Below are 18,894 nucleotides of genomic sequence, written 5' to 3'. Positions count from 1 at the left end.
ATTAAGTATAAAATCAATAGACAAACCAACAGAACAGAGATCACCACATCTGTTAATCAGAAAGCAAATTTATATAAAATTATGTCTTCTTATAGACTGTTTAATCACATTAAAGTTAGTAGTGAGATTTCATGAAAATTACATGAAAGATAACACAGTCATAAAAATGATACATGTTATCGAGTGGAAACTACTTATATGTCGCACCAGCAGTGAACAACACTACCTACAGGTGAGACGTTCTTGACACCCTAGGTGTCATTATAAACTGATTCATGCATGGTCTAGTCTAAACCTTGGTTAATGGTACATTATAACTTTGAATAAACAACTACTGAATGACAGTGGGACATATGTAAGTTTTGCTAGACAATTCAGGAATGTAACTTTCTGAACTCCTTGTTAAAACAAGTAAAACATCACCATCCAGGTTTCTGTTTTTCTTAATGTCAATCCTGTATATTTTAAGTGCCTCTACCAACCAAGCCCAAAATAAACTGCTTCATCTCTTTACAAGTTAAAATAAATTTGCTATACCTATTTACTTTTAATTTCTATGAAAGGTAGCATACCTACAGAACATAATTCCAATAAGAAATATAGATAAATAATATGTGTGTGGTTTGGATTTTTAATGTAGCTTTAACAATTTTTCAGTCATACTGCTATGATGTCTGCAGTGTGACAGTTTATAGTGATGTCTACCACTGGGGCATCATGCTGCAGACATCCTGCTGCAGACATGCAGCATCATGTCCCACCCAGTCACATTATCCTAACACCAGTCTGACCAGTCCTTACACTAACCTCTTAATGCCAAGTGCCTAGTGAGGGAGCTGTTAGCACCATTTTTATAAGTCTTTGGTATGACTTGGCCAGGGTCTGAACTCGCAACCTTCTGCAACCAAGGCAGATACTCTAACCACTTGGCCACCAGAGCAGTCTAAATAATATTTTCTATTTCTTTCAAAGGAACTATGCTGAAAAGTGATAGTTTCAATACTGTATCTTTCAGTGTATTACAATAAAATGCATGTAACAGAATTTTACTATAACAGATTGATGAAACAACATAAAGTTTTGAATGTATAAGTGTTTCTGTACAGAAATAATAATTTGGTATGAAAAATGTGTGTGATCCAAATATATGTTTGATTATTTTTCTGTTTTTAGTTCTGTTCTAACATAAAAAATTTCAACTTTGATATATATAATTTCTTTTTTTTAATGGTCAATTAAGTTGGTATACAGGTGATACTTGATTTATATCATAGGTTATGACACAAATTTAAAATGACATAAATTGAAAGTAAAGTAAATGCATGTATGTGTGATGTGCACAATTCATAGCATATGGCACCAGTGATAGCATAAATGAAAAGCAAAGTAGTGTAAATCAAATTGGCAAATAGTGGGTGTCACCCAAACAGCAACTCCAAGTAATGTGTGTGTGTTTGTGATTTGTGAACATGTACATGTTTTTACTCTTACACAGATGATATATAAACTTACTTTAAATGCCTCTTCCTCTTCCTTATAAATAGGGTCGATTCTAGCCAAGGGTGTGATGAATTCTGCAGCCTGTAAAGCACGTTTTGCTAGTTGCCGTATACGTCGTTCTGTGAGTACCTGCTGCACTGCCGTCACCACATGACCTGGGGTGTAACCATCTGTAACTTTGGCCAGAGAGCTGATCTCAAGTGTGTTGGAAATCACACCATTGTGTTTTGTTATTAATTTCCTCCACAACACTGAAAAGTGAATCACACATTTTTAAAAAAAAGACACTTTCACATTCCAGTTACCAACTAGGTTTGTGTATAATATTTGTTCAAATGTTTTTGAATTTATATAAATATCAAATTAGGGAAAACCAATGCATTTAATTTTTCTTGCACTTTACAACTATCCAACCTATCTTTGTACTTTCTTCCCCTCGATGTTCAATGTACATTACTACAACTATATCAGAGAAAGTTTAAATTATTTTTAATATAAAACCTCACATCAGTCTGCGATTATTAAGCTAGGTTACAGTTAGTAAGATTTCAATCAAATATTATAACCTTTAGACATAAGAAAATAATGATTAAAGCATTTCATTATGTACAGTATTTATTTTCAGAGTTATGGAGCTAAGCACAGAGAATGTGCATTCATGATTTTGTATTGTAAGCTTACAAAGCAACATCGTTTAGCTAAGAGGGGATAACTGTGTAAAAAAAGGTCATAATGTTTAAATGATACATATGTAATTATGATTCTACTCTTGTTTTGAGTTTGCTGCAAATATAGATAGAAAAAAAATATGATAGATAGAAATGGAAACTGGACACAGACAAATAGACATGTATGATTACCATTAACATTAAATGACCCCAGCCAAGGAAATGTAAAAGAAAAAAAAAGGAAGAGAGCGAGAATGTAAAGTTTTTGTAAATTGTCTATCATGTGCATCTTGCCTGTCAAAGTGCTTGAATGAAATTGTGTAGCCTTCACCTTGTCCAACATGTACATATAAATTTCAACCACTACAAGTGAACCTGAGACCCAAAGCTGGCTGCTCTAACCTGTGAAATTAGAGAAAAGCAAATCCACAATGCATAAAAACAAAGATCTATGACTAAATAATAAATAATTGGTATAGAATACAAAAATTTCCATTCAACCAGGAACATTTGGTGTGCCATTATTTCAGTGTTTTACAAGTATTGTTAGGGTGGGCAGATCTGAGTACAAATATGTACAGGTATTATATATTACAAGATTTTTTAAAAGCCAAACTGTGACTCTACAACAAAACTCTAAGAATTGTATAGCCAATGTGAAACTATTATGTTCAGTATTATACTATACTGATCGAAAGTCATTCTGATATTTGGCAATTATGAAAAAGATCAGTTCATCAACTTACAGATCACTGACATCATTTTGTATCTATAATGAAAGTTAAACGTGACACTTAAGTTTTCAGATTTAAAATAATGTGTATGCCATCTCCTGCTTGTGCATTCGGAAAAGTGCTGTCTATACAAAGATATTTCTGCAGTAATATTACAAAACTTCAAGAGTATTTTGTTTCCTTTTATCATGTTCTAAAATATGTTCATATTTTTTTCATGTATCAGTACAGGTATTATACACTGTAACTCAAATCTAAAAATAATGTTTTCCATCTAAACAAGAAGCATTTGTTCAAGGTTACAATTTTGCTGGTACATAAATTCTAAATGTGATTTCATAGTAATATTTTCCTTCAAGACGATGTTCATTAATAGAAATGCCTACCAATAAGAATGCTTATCACAAATCCTAATGTACGTTTGTGGGAATCTAGGCTGTCAATCCAGAATGAATAATATGTTTGTTTAAAGTAACTAGGTATTACACAAACATACTGGCCATTTGATAACAATTGAAGTATAGCAAAAATATAGCGTATCCATTTTTATCCAATTCTAAATTGAATTCCTTCAATATTTACCAGAATAATATCTGTAAAATTATCTGCATCCTTTTTCTCTTTATCTCGACAGCCATTTTCACCTCTTTACTGACTAATCCAATGGTTTCTTATTTATATTCTCTTTAATAAACTGAGAAAACTATATTCTATATATCAGTCCAAGTTATCGGTGTTGAAGTACTGTTTTCTCTACTTGTGTTCATATGGAAACACTCCTGTTCAAAATTTATCCCATAATATTCTGTTGCACAGAATTTCCTTAACAGATGTTCGAATGAAGAATTTTCACAAAAAACATTCATAATAATTCTGCAAAATCCAAAACAGTTGGCATCAATGTATTTAATTTTGCATCAACTTGTACCTTACTGTTTTGTGAGTTAGGATCTATGACTAGGATGATTTGCTTATTTACAAAACGTTCCCGCAACATGCTATACGAGGGAAAAGTTATTTAAAAAAATACAGTCACAAAATTACCATCCAGTCACCTTTAAAAGAAACCAAAACACAACAACCAACATAAAATGCATAAAATATATAATTCATTATTTAAATCAGACAACTATCCAATGGAAACCACTGATTCTCAGTCTGATTATTGGCCTCAATACCCCTCTGCACAGACCATGTAATACTTCAAGAAAATATGTCTGGTTTGGTCTAAACACTACATGGTATTCATATATGGTTGGGCAGCAATCAGACTGAAATTGAGATTTACTTATAAGAAGTAGATTTTACAGGTACCAAACAAAATTTTGTGTTCTACCAATATCTTTGTGTGTGTCTATGTGAAGAAAAAAAAATTCTTCAGTCATAGCACTATGATGTCTGCAGTGTGACAGTTTATAGTGATGTTTAACACTGGGGCATCATGCTGCAGACATGTAGCACAATGCCCCACCCAGACACATTATCCTGACACCAGGCTGACCAGTTCTAACACTAACCTCTTAATGCTGAGTGCCAAGTGAAGCAGCTGTTAGTACTATTTTTTTTAAAAGTGTATGATATGACTCAGCTGGAGTTCAAACCTGCAACCTCCTGCATCCAAGGCAGATGTTCTAACCACTACGCCACTGGAGCAGACCTATCAATATTTGGAATTCCTTATTTACAGCAATAGCCTATCAGAATAAGCACAGCATTTTATGTTGGATAGAGTTACTCTTAGAAATGTTATGTTCCAAATGAAGCTTTTTACTTTCATAATTGTGAAGGCTGAAAGTTGAACCCAAAGGATCAACAGAATAAGTGTTCATCAAATCTCTGTTATGTCAGAGATCTTAAATTGAATCAGATTGGATGGGGAAGGGCCCTGGTGGGGGGTGGTTGGGTGCGGGCCCAGGTGGTCTAAAGTTCTTGCCTTAACCAATCACTGCCATTTCACATCTGTCCATGAAGGCTTGAGTCTCTGGCTCAGCCAAAATATGTATGTGGGAAAGCTTGCCAGTAGCTTCTTGTGGGCCGGTGTTTCTTAATAGGAGTTTCCCAGGTTCTTCATCCACCATTTAAACTGGCCACCATGTACAGTATTGTGTGCTGAAAAATGGTGTTAAACCCAAACAACAACAACAGATTGAATATGACACATAGTTTACATGCACACTTAAAACTATCTTTTTCTGCATCGATTTAATAAAGACAAAAACAGAAGATTTAACTTTTTATTGGTAAGCTGTTCAATTTTAATAACTGAGGTTTTACGTTTCATTGAAAAATGAATGTCAATGAAAACAAAGCAATGCCATAAGAACATTAAGCATTGGTCAATCTCTGCTATTATCTACCAGAACAAATTTTCAGAAAAGACTAAAACTTTTCCAAAAATGATAAGTAGTTATCTGTGCAGAGGCGTCTCAAGAAATTCACCAGAAATTTCAATTAGAAAAATAAAAGAAAAACAGAAGGAGATGCCATGTCGTGTTTCACATACAATGTCTAGATGCATAGTCTGGACGTGGAATGAGGATAATCCTCTGATAGCAGCCCATGAATGGCTTCATCTCTGCTTCAAAGGGACTTCTTGATGTTCCAAGCAACAAGATGCGGTCCTCTGCCTTTATTGTTTTCAACGACTTTGGCAGCTCCTTCCTCAGTCGCTTTGGCTCAGTCTTGAAAATATACCAGATATTTGTTGAACAGTACTTAGGTAATCAAACACATGCTAAAAATACAGAGAAGTTTAAACTAAATAAACCGAAGAAAATGTTACAATACTGCAATATTTTTAACTGTCATGCCAACTGTTTTATCAAAAGGATAAGGTCAAAATATTCAAAATGAGAAAATTAAGAATAAATGCAGGTTTAATAAAAATTTCTTTTTGCTAAAGAATTCATGAACATAAACTTTGTATTAGTTCAATAAACTCAAAGTTACAATATCATTAAATGGACCAGTCTTTAGATTTAAAACAAAACTTAGTACACATTTTGATTTATGGCTAGGGAATGAAAAGTTCTTGGCCAATGGAGCATCAAGTTTTAATATCTGTATTGATGTAATTAATTATCGATTATTCATTATAACTAATTCTGGTATTATTAGTTTGCATATACAATTTTGTTTTCTACTGAATGACAACAATTCTAGAATTATTTTCCATTTATCTGATCTTTTGACCCATTGTCTTCCAGTAAATTTGAAGTCACAAAAATGTCATACTCACTGGATCTGACTTTGGAACTTTCTTCTTAAACATTCTCTCACAGTCCCCAACATAAAACACAGTTGGTTGAAGTGCTCTTCCAACCTATGGTAAAAATGAGTTCAAAAAATGTGGAATACAATACAGGAGTATTATATAACAGCCTTCAGAAGCCAAAATGTGTCTGATTCTGATTCCCATTAAAACATTTACAACTCACACAGAATTGTAATTTGTAGCAATAATTTTTAGAAAACTTTAATCCTCTTGAGCATGAAAATTAGGTCACTGTGACCTAGTTTTGGTAACAGTATATAGCAATTTTGAAAAATAAAAGGACAGAATGTTTATAGTTGTGGAAGAAAAAAACATGCAACAGTGAACTTAACTGAAATCTCTGATTTCTGTATTCAAAAGTTTGGCTCTATTATCAAAGACAACTTTTGAGGGAATACCCATGTCCCCTCTACACTTCATAAGGAGGGCAAATTTATCTCTTACGAAATGACATAAAAATTGATGTCAATGCTATAGACTGACATACTGATCATAAAGAAACAAAGAATTTGCTGTACAGGAAATGTAAAAAGTAAATACCAAATTATGAAATTTCTGTATTTGATTTATCTATACCAAATCTTAAAGAAACTTGATCTTCATTTTTTTAAAACATGTACCAAAGACACAACAAATCAATTTATAAAAAAGTTAACAATCACTGAAATATTGCTATCAAGAGCAGATATCTACATATGGGTACAAACAGGTACAACAAATCTTGTTTGTCTATCTCATGCTGTTCTTGTTAAAGCTAATGATGTTCTTTTCTCCAAAACGTTATTTGCAAATCCAAAGAGTTAAAATTACAATCTGTAATTCCTATAATGGCCTAAAAAGTCTTAGCAGATCATCTATATATATATATATATATATATATATATATATATATATATATATATATAAATTAAAATATTCCTATGACATTTCAATTACCTACCTGGTATGGTTTTTGCTTAATTGTTTTAACAAGGTGTTTGTCCAAAAAGTCCACTGCAAAGCTGAAACAAACTTGAAATGGAAATGAACTAAAAAATTGCTGTAATGGCATGAAAATCTAAGACATTTTTAGTTGTTTTTCTTATTTATTTTACCTATAAATCAGATGCATCAACGTCTTTACTTGATATGCGTGTTAGTGGTTTAGTACCTTGAAAATCAGATGCATCAACATCTTAAGTCCATCTTTTCCTGGATATTTTCCAGCAATGTTGGCTGGGGTCAGGTCAAAGAGATTCGCCCCTGTCTCATTACATATGGCATGCACCAACATCTTTTTGCCCGTACCCCTTGGACCAGCAAGAAGAATGGACTTGGTCAGTGGGGCCTTCTCATGTACTGCTGCTGATCCTGATAATAACATAACCAGCAGTCAGAAGTGTGCTATATTATGAATACAATCAAACAAATTTAAATCCAACTAACAACTGTCCTGTGGAATGTAAAATCTTGCCTGTGAATAGCATTATTTCTGCCCATGCAGATGAGTAGAAATTCATAGAATTTCTGCAACGAAACTTCTGACACTGCAGACTTGTAGCATTTCTGGATCCAAACTTCAGACATGTCGTAGTATTACAGCAACCAATGAATTTAAAAAAAACCTTCACACAGCAACTAAACATTATTAACAACGGTGCTTTTATCACCACCAGAAAATGACTCCTATGTTGTGACAGTCACAAGTGGAGTAGTGAAATAAAGCTGCATTTAAATAAAATAAGTTTCATCAGGCACAGTCAAATGAATTTGATTAAAATGAAATAAACATTATTTCAATATACCTATATCAATTTTGACTTTTCTTTAAAATGAGATCTAAGGAACATTTTGTACTTCTTTCATTAAGGAATCTTGTGCTATTGGAATGAAATTTAGTTCATCAGAATTAATAAAAAAATGTATTAAGATTTAAATAAACTAATTTTTTACTCAAAAAAGTTACATTAAAATCTAACAGCTTCAAACTTAATGAATTGGGCTTTTGATATATTATGGTATATAAATACAATATGTAAATCATTTTGCAAAAATGTGAAATGGGTTCTGAGATGTCTTTACAAGCAAGTGAAACAGTCTGTCATTTTAATAAAGGCTTATGAAGGTATTTGAAACTGTCTTTTCCTTAAAAAATTACCATATGCCTCCTGTGAGAAGACTAGATTCTGAAGCCCATCTTAGAATAAAGAAAGCTGACACATAAGGAATATAAAAACAAGCTCAGCAAATTATTGTTACAGAACAATGAATGTTCATGTTGTACGCCAGAAATTCTAAAAACCTTCTATCTGACTGATCTAATGTAAGAAGTCACACAACCATAGCTTTACAATAAGATTCTGACATGTCTTTATTAATAAATGGGAATCCCTTGCTAATATTTGAAGAAAATTAGGAGATAATTGGCGTGTCCAGAAATTCAAACAAATCACCGATGGATTCATCTGGACTATTTAAATTACTTCCTAAATGTAATCTAATTTTGATCTGGATACTATACCACTCGGTATTTTATACTTAGCTCCTCCCACTCCCCACCAAAAAAATAAATAACAATATATGCAACTCGTTTTAACAGTACAAAACAAAACAAAAAATGCTAAAATTTCAAAATTATTAATAATTTTCTGCCTTACATTTTATTCATGCTAATTACAATGTAAAAAATATGCATTTCAAGTACACTATTAACAAGGAGAGAGTTCTCTACATATAGTCAATGTAAAAACCATGCATTTCAAGTACATTGTTAACATGGGGAGAGTTCTCTACATATAGTCAATGTAAAAACCATTCATTTCAAGTACATTGTTAACATGGGGAGAGTTCTCTACATATAGTCAATGTAAAAACCATGCATTTCAAGTACATTGTTAACATGGGGAGAGTTCTCTACATATAGTCAATGTAAAAACCATGCATTTCAAGTACATTTTTAACATGGGGAGAGTTCTCTACATATAGTCAATGTAAAAACCACGCATTTCAAGTACGTTGTTAACATGGGGAGAGTTCTCTACATATAGTCAATGTAAAAACCATGCATTTCAAGTACATTGTTAACAAGGGGAGAGTTCTCTACATATAGTCAATGTAAAAACCATGCATTTCAAGTACATTGTTAACATGGGGAGAGTTCTCTACATATAGTCAATGTAAAAACCATGCATTTCAAGTACATCGTTAACATGGGGAGAGTTCTCTACATATAGTCAATGTAAAAACCATGCATTTCAAGTACATTGTTAACATGGGGAGAGTTCTCTACATATAGTCAATGTAAAAACCATGCATTTCAAGTACATTGTTAACATGGGGAGAGTTCTCTACATATAGTCAATGTAAAAACCATGCATTTCAAGTACATTGTTAACATGGGGAGAGTTCTCTACATATAGTCAATGTAAAAACCATGCATTTCAAGTACACTGTTAACAAGGAGAGAGTTCTCTACATATAGTCAATGTAAAAACCATGCATTTCAAGTACATTGTTAACAAGGAGAGAGCTCACTACATATAGCCAATGAAAAACAATGCTTTTCAAGCACACTGTTAACATGGGGAGAGATCTCTACATATAGTCAATGTAACAACCAAGTATTTCAAGTACACTGTTAACAAGGAGAGAGCTGTCTACATTTAGCCAATGAAAAACAATGCATTTGAAGTACACAGTTAACATGGGGAGAGATCTCTACATATAGTCAATGTAACAACCAAGTATTTCAAGTACACTGATAACAAGGAGAGAGCTCTTTACATATAGCCAATGAAAAACCATGCATTTCAAATACACTGTTAACATGGGGAGAGATCTCTACATATAGTCAATGTAACAACCAAGTATATCAAGTACACTGTTAACAAGGAGAGAGCTCTCTACATAAAGTGAACGTAAAAACCAAGCATTTCAAGTACACTGTTAACATAGGGACAGTTCTCTACATATAGCCAATGAAAAACAATGCTTTTCAAGTACACTGTTAACATGGGGAGAGATCTCTAAATATAGTCAATGTAACAACCAAGTATTTCAAGTACACTGTTAACACATATAGTGAATGTAAAAACCATGCATTTCAAGTACACTGTTAACACATATAGTGAATGTAAAAACCATGCATTTCAAGTACACTGTTAACACATATAGTGAATGTAAAAACCATGCATTTCAAGTACACTGTTAACACATATAGTGAATGTAAAAACCATGCATTTCAAGTACACTGTTAACACATATAGTGAATGTAAAAACCAAGCATTTCAAGTACACTGTTAACACATATAGTGAATGTAAAAACCAAGCATTTCAAGTACACTGTTAACACATATAGTGAATGTAAAAACCAAGCATTTCAAGTACATTGTTAACATGGAGAGAGCTCTACATAAACAGTTAATGACACTGTTAAAATGGAGAGGGCTCTACATAAACAATTAATGACATTGTTAACATGGAGAGAGCTCTATATAAACAGTTAATGACATTGTTAACATGGAGAGGGCTCTACATAAACAATTAATGACACTGTTAACATGGAGAGGGCTCTACATAAACAATTAATGACAATGTTAACATGGAGAGAGCTCTACATAAACAGTTTATGACACTGTTAACATGGAGAGGGCTCTACATAAACAATTAATGACATTGTTAACATGGAGAGAGCTCTACATAAACAGTTAATGACATTGTTAACATAGAGAGAGCTCTACATAAACAGTACTATCTGGTGCTCAATCCTAAATTGTGGTCTAAAATGTATAAATGGATGATGATATTCAATAAACATTTTTGCTTGACCTGATTTATGTCAAATATCATGTTTGTATAGTATAATTTTTGCTTAAGATGTAAAAAAAAATATTCTGCTTGATAATTATTAAATTATTCAATCTGACTATTTTAAATAATGATAATTTTCATATTAATTTTCTAAACTTTTTTGCAACAATTATCTATGCTACTTAATTTTAACATTTTTAAAATGTAAACTTTTCAAGAAATTATATTTAGGCCTCTCCTATCAACTGGCCTAGTCTGAGAATTTGTACAATACTTATCAGGCAGTTTCCCTGGCATGATTATCAAGAAGACCTACCCAATGGCAAAATTCCAAACTCTGTGACCAATCTGCGGACATCACTCAGGGATGGCATAGGTTCTATGTCAGCCTGACGGAGTGTGGTACCTAGATAACTATATTCCCCAATATAGTCTGATAATCTGACTGGCTGAGATCGAACTATGATTCCTTGCATCACCAACTCTTCATACAAAGACTCCATAGTCCTGAAAGCACAATGGTCCTTAACTTTATAACATGATTCATATCAAATATAAAAGTGTACTGGACTAAGATTATTTTAGCAATCACTGTGTTATAATTTTCTATATATTATTTATATAAAAAATAACAAATAATAAAGCAGAAGATGTAATAAACCATGTAATAAACAACCTTCATCTATTATTTAATATTTGTTTTAAAATTTTAATATCTTTACTTTTTTATATTTTATCATGTACTTCATGGTCATTTTTTATCTGGATGGACTTCCTAAAGCGTTTGTGCAATTCATTTACATGTTTTTCAAACTTTAAGTTGGCATGATGTAGCCACAAATGTTCTGGGGTACTGTTTAATGAGGTACTGTTTAATGCTACATACATACATACATACATACATACATACATACATACATACATGCATGCATGCATGCATGCATACATACATAGATGCATGCATGCATGCACACAAAGACACACCCACACATTATGATACTTTCTCATTAATAAAAAATAAAATCAAGTGATATAAATAATTCAGCAAAGATAAAAGAAAAAAGATCTTAATATTATGAAAAAGTAATTTATGACAGTCTTACATACTGAATAGCCGACCTCAAACACATCCCATATTGTATATGTTCACTGTTAAGTTTAGCTCAATTAAAAACTGCACAGAGCCAGATCTGTCACAAAATGAGCTAGCAGACCCAAGTCTATGCAATCTGAAAGGAGTAACCATAGAATAAGCAACAGAGATCCTTATCTACTGACACATTATGCAATGGCAGATCAGGGTCCAAGTTGTTTGCAGTTGGAATTGACTATAAAGCAAGTATATATGGTACTGTATGAGTGGTCAAGGTGCACTGTGCTGCTTACCCTCTGTACTCAGTTATGAGTCAAGTCCAACTGCAAACTTCACAGATCCAGATATGCCATCGCATAATGTGCTGGCAGCTCTGGGTCTATGCTGTCTTTTAAGAGTCATCAGTAGAACAAACAACACAGACCCTGATCTGCAGGCACATTATGCTGTGGCAGATCTGGATCATTGTTGCTTGCAATTTGACACAACTTAAAAGTGATCATTTGAACTGGCAAAAACAATCTTGCAAGGCACATTGAGAGGGTGCAGAAGTAGAGGCAGACAGAAAAAGATGTTGCAAGACAACATTAAAGAGTGGAGAGGCATGAGGTTTGGAGATTCCCAAAGGGCAGTAGAGAACAGAGATAGATGGAGAATTGGTTGTGAAGTCATCTGTGGTGCCCCAATGACTTCTTAGGTTACAGGATTGATGATGATGATGATGATGATGATGATGATGATGATATAAGCAATTATATAAAGTACTAATAAATACTTCATAAATAACCCTGACACAAATCTAATACTGAAATTTTTTAATGAACACCAGGATCTCATCTGTACAAAATGTCAAAGTAAACAACCTTTAAGAAAAACAATACAATAAATACTTGCTTGCAAGCCAAGTCCAACTGAAAATAACAAAGGCTTTTTATCTGTCATTGCATAATGCAACAGCAGATCAGGATCTGTGTGTTGTTTTATCTACTGATTAGTTCTGACAAACTGCATAGACAGAGACTGACCAGTGTATTATGCAACAGCATTCTGGGTCTATCCAGGCTTGCATTTTAACTTGATCTATAAGTTTAGATGGTAGTTTTAATTAATAGGGCACAAAATATGTCACTCATGAGTCATAATGAGATACAGTAAATAGAAATTTCACCATTTATTACTGTAATGAATATGGTGCATGCAGCCTTGACTCATTAAAAAAAAATAACTATTGGAATATAAGATTTTTGCAGAATTATATTCAATTATCAGTAAGCAAATAATGAAGTATGGCCTTTAATAATTTGTCAAGTTCTATTTGCTACCAGTTTCTAAAATCAACAAACCTGTCAGGAGTCAAATCTTTGTCCTTTTTCTTCTTTTTCTTTCCGGACTTCTTTTTTTTCTTTTTCTTTCCAGACTTTTTGCCTTTTTTCGACTTCTCCCTATCAACAGCCTGAAAGTAAATACATTAAAAAATGTTTCATTTAATGAAGCTAGTATTTACTTGTGTCCTAATAAACAATGTGAGATTATCATTGAGAGGTTTCAGCAATTTATCAAATGAAGTCTGTCTAACCAAGCACATATCCATTCTAGTGACCCCTGCCATTTGAAGACTGAAAATTTAGGCCAAGACAAATCACGATCTCCTTAAGTAGAATATTTACAAAATGCTGGAGTATTTCACTGTTTTGAAAGTTTTTGTATTTTCACCTAGCTATGGGTGCAAGCAAACTAAAAATCACATATAAACGTATTGACTGAAGCCCGTTTTCTTGCATTAATCTTAGTTGAGTATCTACTCCCCAAGTAGTTGTCATAGAAAAGTTATGGAAAATGTACTCTTTTACTAACTTTTATCTGTACAGGATGAAGACCACAGACTTCTCAAAAGTCTGGAAGACCAAAATCAAAAGATTCCAAAAAAGTCTTGTACACTTTTCATTAACTTTATCCTTTATTTCCACAGGACAGTCATTGTGATTAGAAAAACTTTATAGAAAATTACTTGTTCATTATTTTATAACAGAATGAAGTCTCAAACATGTCACTTTATGTGCAGTTTCTCCAAGACTTCATGGTGCAATGATACATACACCTTGATCAAAAGTGACATATATTGATGAAATTATACTATAATCATCATGTCATCTTAGTGCACAACTCAAAATCTTAAGTCACATTTGACAATTAGTATCTATAAACCTGTCTAAAAGGTTAACTTGATTAAGCAATAAAATGCCTTATATATATATATATATATATATATATATATATATATATATATATATATATATATATATATATATATATATATATATATGCTATTATTCAGTACTCTTCTTTCAAATGTAATTTTTTCTTAATTCAAAGAGATAGTCACTTACAAAGGGTTGATTATATTAGCTCACTGTCTACAGAACCAATACAATCACTGACATTCTGAACAACTTTAATGCTTGAATACAACTATCAAGCAAATTACAAAATATAAATATAACTTATACTTGGACTTTTTCCAAAACCTCCAATAATATCCAAGTTATAAACTCAGAAATGATGTAGATCTGCATAAAAAATGTTGGAGATTGAATACAAGTGATGGCAAGTTTTTCCAGGACAGAAGTCATCATTAAAAGTTTTATGTCTATTCACTACAAAACAATAATTAATTTATTACCATATATACTCACTTATAAGACAAGTCCAACTGCAGCTGCACAGAACTAGATCTGCCAGTGCATAATAAGCCAGCAGATCTGGGTCTATGCAGTTTGTTAGTAATCAGCAGAAAAAGCAAGATAGACCCATATCTGCAGGCACATTATGCTACAGCAGATTAGGATCTTTATTGTTTGCAGTTTGACTTGACTTATAATTGAGTATAGACAGTACTTATAAGAATGGATGCTACTGATATTAGGCCCATTCACCTTTAAGGGAAAAGTTTACAAAATGTTACAAGGCATATAAAATCTCTTCATAATATTGGTATGTTTGCTTCAAAATGATACAATGCTGAACAATTTGTCTCCCATGCACAGACAATGGAAGTTAGTCCAAAAGGATAATGAAATGCTGAAATTTAGTCCCCATGCAGAAGTGCTGGAAGTTAGTAAAAAAAACCCAAACTAATAAATATTGAAGATTTGGTTTCCCATGCATAAGTGCTGGAGGTTAGTCAGAAAAAAAAAAAAAAGACTGATGGAGATTACAGCAAATGCTGTAGATGTATGCAGTAATACTCTCACCTTAAGCAAAGATGAGAATATCATTATACTGATGTAAAATGTTATAGAAACACTAGTAAGCAAGCAAAACGAAAAGTCATGCAAATAAAAGAGTGTTTTTATGATCTGGATTTTTAATGTAGTTTTAACAATTTTTCAGTCATATCACTATGATGTCTGCAGTATGGTAGTTTATAGTGATGTCTAGCACTGGGGCATCAGGCCACTGCTTTTACCACTATCTACATTTAACTAAATAAAAGCACAATACTGCATGAAAACAACCAAATTCATTAAAATATTTTTAATTTTTATACCAACCTTGCACATCTTAATACAAACACTACTGTGTCAGTTTGCACTCCAATAAATGGCTTGGCTAATGCAAGTCTCATGAATCTTGGTCCAGCAGAGTTGTCCATTTGTTGATTACAGTGATTCCCCTCATAACTCTATTTTCAGGTGGAGTCTTGTTTTTGTTCAAAAGGATGAGCTGTTTCATTTCAGCCAGCTTTTGGATACATCTTAATGGACTGTCTAGCAAATTGGCTCATTTGTTTGCTGTTCACCCCTTTGTATAAGTTGACTGATCCAACATCTAACTGAATGAAGCTAATCAAAATCACCAAGAGACATTTTTGGATTCTAAATTCATTGCACTGGATTAACTTTAGCCAGGCAATTCAATAGAAGTTTTCACTGCAATTACAGGTTCAATTCCATTACCAGTAATAACGGGTGGTCCATCCAAGATGGATGGTTCCCCATTAGGTTCCATAGATGTATGCCATAAGTAACTCTTGAACATCACATGCTAAATCTAAACTATTCAGAGTTAAACATCTCTTCTCTTCCTTATCAACTCAGCACCAACACTATTCATCCATCCATCCATCCATCTTAACATACTTACAGCCCTGAGATTTTTGAGCTCTGTTCTCATTAGTTCATCCACCTGGCCCCGAATCTCTTGCTCAACTTCTTTTCTCTTCTCCTCCTTGATTAGCTCAGCATCATGCTTCTGTGACAAGTTCTTGCTCTCATCTCGTGTCTGCCATACACCTACAGATACAATAAATGAATATAGTGTTCCTCACAGTAATGTTCTCCTTTAATGTACAATTCCACAGACAGATATGGTAATGGATACAGTGTTCCTCACAGTAATGTTCTTCTTTATAGTACAATTCCACAGACTGATATGGTAATGGATACTGTGTTCCTCACAGTAATGTTCTTCTTTATAGTATAATTCCACAGACAGATATGGTAATGGATACAGTGTTCCTCACAGTAATGTTCTTCTTTATAGTACAATTCCACAGACTGATATGGTAATGGATACTGTGTTCCTCACAGTAATGTTCTTCTTTATAGTATAATTCCACGGACAGATATGGTAATGGATACTGTGTTCCTCACAGTAATGTTCTTCTTTATAGTACAATTCCACGGACAGATATGGTAATGGATACTATGGTATTTCAAATGAATTTAGTTTTTGAAAATTCTACCTAATTTAGGACACTTGATTTGATTCTTTGCTGATTATGATCCATTTTAATGTGGCTTGATGCAATACATACCTTATTATAATGCAGTTTTCATCAACATTCAATTTCAACATGTCTATTGTAATGTTGTTTACATACTTCACATCCCATTACAACAGGTCTACAATAATGTAGTTAGCATACTTCATATCCTCTTACAACATGTCTACTTTGATGTGCTTTGCATGCTTCATGTCCCATTATAACATGTCTTCTATAATGTGGTTGACATACTTTTTATCGAATTATAACATTTGGTTTGCATAATTCATATCCCATTATGACATGTCTACTTTAATGTGGTTTGCATACTTCATATCCCATTAAAACACACCCACTATAATGTGGTTTTCATATTTCATATCCCACTACAACACACCTACTATAATGTAGTTTGCATACTTCATACCCCATTACAAAATATCTACTATAACGTGGTTTGCATACTTCATATCCCATTACAACACACTAACTATAATGTGGTTTGCATACTTCATATCCCACTACAACACACCTACTATAGTGTGGTTTGCATACTTCATATCCCATTACAATATGTCTACTATAATGTGGTTTACATACTTCATATCCATTACAATACACCTACTATAATGTGGTTTGCATACTTCATATCCAATCACAAAATGTTTATATCCTATCTTAGTATAATGTTGCCTCATCTATATCACATTACATTGTAATGGCTCATTAACATTATAAAGACAGCTCTCTATTTGACTTGTCAATCATTATGCTGTCTGAAACAGAAAGATAATTAAAGCTGTATGATACAAACTTGTCTAATCTGAACTCATGTACAATCTGAACAACACAGCAAAATAAGTTAATTTCTGTGGTTAATATATAACATATATTTTCAAATTTGTAAACTTTCACTATTCTAAATCATTGTTGATATATACTCCAAGCATATTTTGTGTTCCCAATTCTGTATGGAATAGACAAATTCACTAGCAACTTAAGATGTCAATCTGGTTTTAAAAAATGGTTCATTTTGAAATGGATCTCCTTTAAATTATACCTTGACATTTGATGTCTTTTTTTTGACCCATGAAACACTTGAGACCATATGCCATATATAAAATGCAATGCTATAATGTGTTTCAAAACCAGAAAATGATCTGGATTAATGCCAGAAGGTAACAAAGTTACTGTATCTCATCATTACAACATTAAATATGCACAATGAAAAATAACTGTACAACATCCCGTAAATCTGCATGGTCACTGTAGCATAATTAAAATGGATGTACATTATGCCTTTGTATCATTGTGATCACTGACCCTGGCTTTCTCACTCATTTCAATTTTCCAATGTCGGCTTCAAAACTACCTAATTACATACTACTCATGGGAATTTGTACGCAAAATGCTTTGCATGGTATGATCCAGTACATGTTCCTCTTACTGGAAATTGTCAAGCACCTATGGATGCTGTTAAGCATACATCAGACCCAATAAAAATTGCAATGTAACATGATATCACATACAGTCTATCATGATGCAAAACAGTGTAAAATGAAGTAAGTCTATACTTAGTATACAGTCATAAAAACAATCAAAATATTTCAAGAACATCTGCATTAATTTAATTTTTTGACAATTAATTTAAATACAATTTATGATTAACCAAATAATTTAATTTACAGTTTTACAATTGGACTTGACTTATAAGCATGTACACACAGTAATTCTGATGTATTGACAGCATACCAAATATCAGATTGTTTTAAAACATAAAGATAATATGATTGCTTGGTTTCACTCACCTGTATAAGTCTCCTTTCCCTCTTTAATGCTTGGGACAAAAACAGATGGTGCCATCTTCCAGCCTGGGTCTTCATCCTTCATGTAAGGATATTAATACTTTAATAAAACTGTTTAATTTATCATGTACTGTGTTTCGAACAAACAAAAGAAAAATAATTTTACAATAATTAGATTTAACTGGAAGACCAGTCAATGTCTCAGTCAGACAAGTCCAATACTACTGTATGTATGACAGCAAAGACCCTTAAGTGTCATTCACTTTT

General features: G+C 32.8%; 1 protein-coding gene across 3 annotated transcripts in view; it reads right to left on the bottom strand.

Annotated features, from left to right (window-relative positions):
• LOC149799737 (dynein regulatory complex subunit 11-like) overlaps positions 1-18,894 on the bottom strand; it is a 46,363-nt gene that overhangs the window by 2,575 nt on the left and 24,894 nt on the right. For 2 of the 3 annotated variants that reach the window (XR_016421225.1, XM_089959109.1), the window contains exons 10-17: positions 18,631-18,706; positions 16,201-16,349; positions 13,401-13,510; positions 11,281-11,471; positions 7,327-7,526; positions 6,141-6,224; positions 5,406-5,583; positions 1,513-1,751 (exon numbers count right to left, since the gene is read on the bottom strand). Coding sequence is in view for 1 of the 3 variants with exons in the window: in XM_089959109.1 (XP_089815235.1) it covers positions 1,513-1,751; positions 5,406-5,583; positions 6,141-6,224; positions 7,327-7,526; positions 11,281-11,471; positions 13,401-13,510; positions 16,201-16,349; positions 18,631-18,706 (1,227 nt within the window). In the remaining 2 variants the exon portion in view is untranslated. Of the gene's footprint in view, positions 1-1,512; positions 1,752-2,462; positions 2,571-5,405; positions 5,584-6,140; positions 6,225-7,326; positions 7,527-11,280; positions 11,472-13,400; positions 13,511-16,200; positions 16,350-18,630; positions 18,707-18,894 lie in introns of those variants that run through there. The other variant, XR_016421226.1, reaches the window with a different exon arrangement.

Source organism: Sinohyriopsis cumingii, chromosome 5 (assembly GCF_028554795.1).
Source record: "Sinohyriopsis cumingii isolate HCF-2022 chromosome 5, ASM2855479v2, whole genome shotgun sequence".
Taxonomy (NCBI): domain Eukaryota; kingdom Metazoa; phylum Mollusca; class Bivalvia; order Unionida; family Unionidae; genus Sinohyriopsis; species Sinohyriopsis cumingii.
This window is presented reverse-complemented; position numbering and strand designations above follow the sequence as displayed.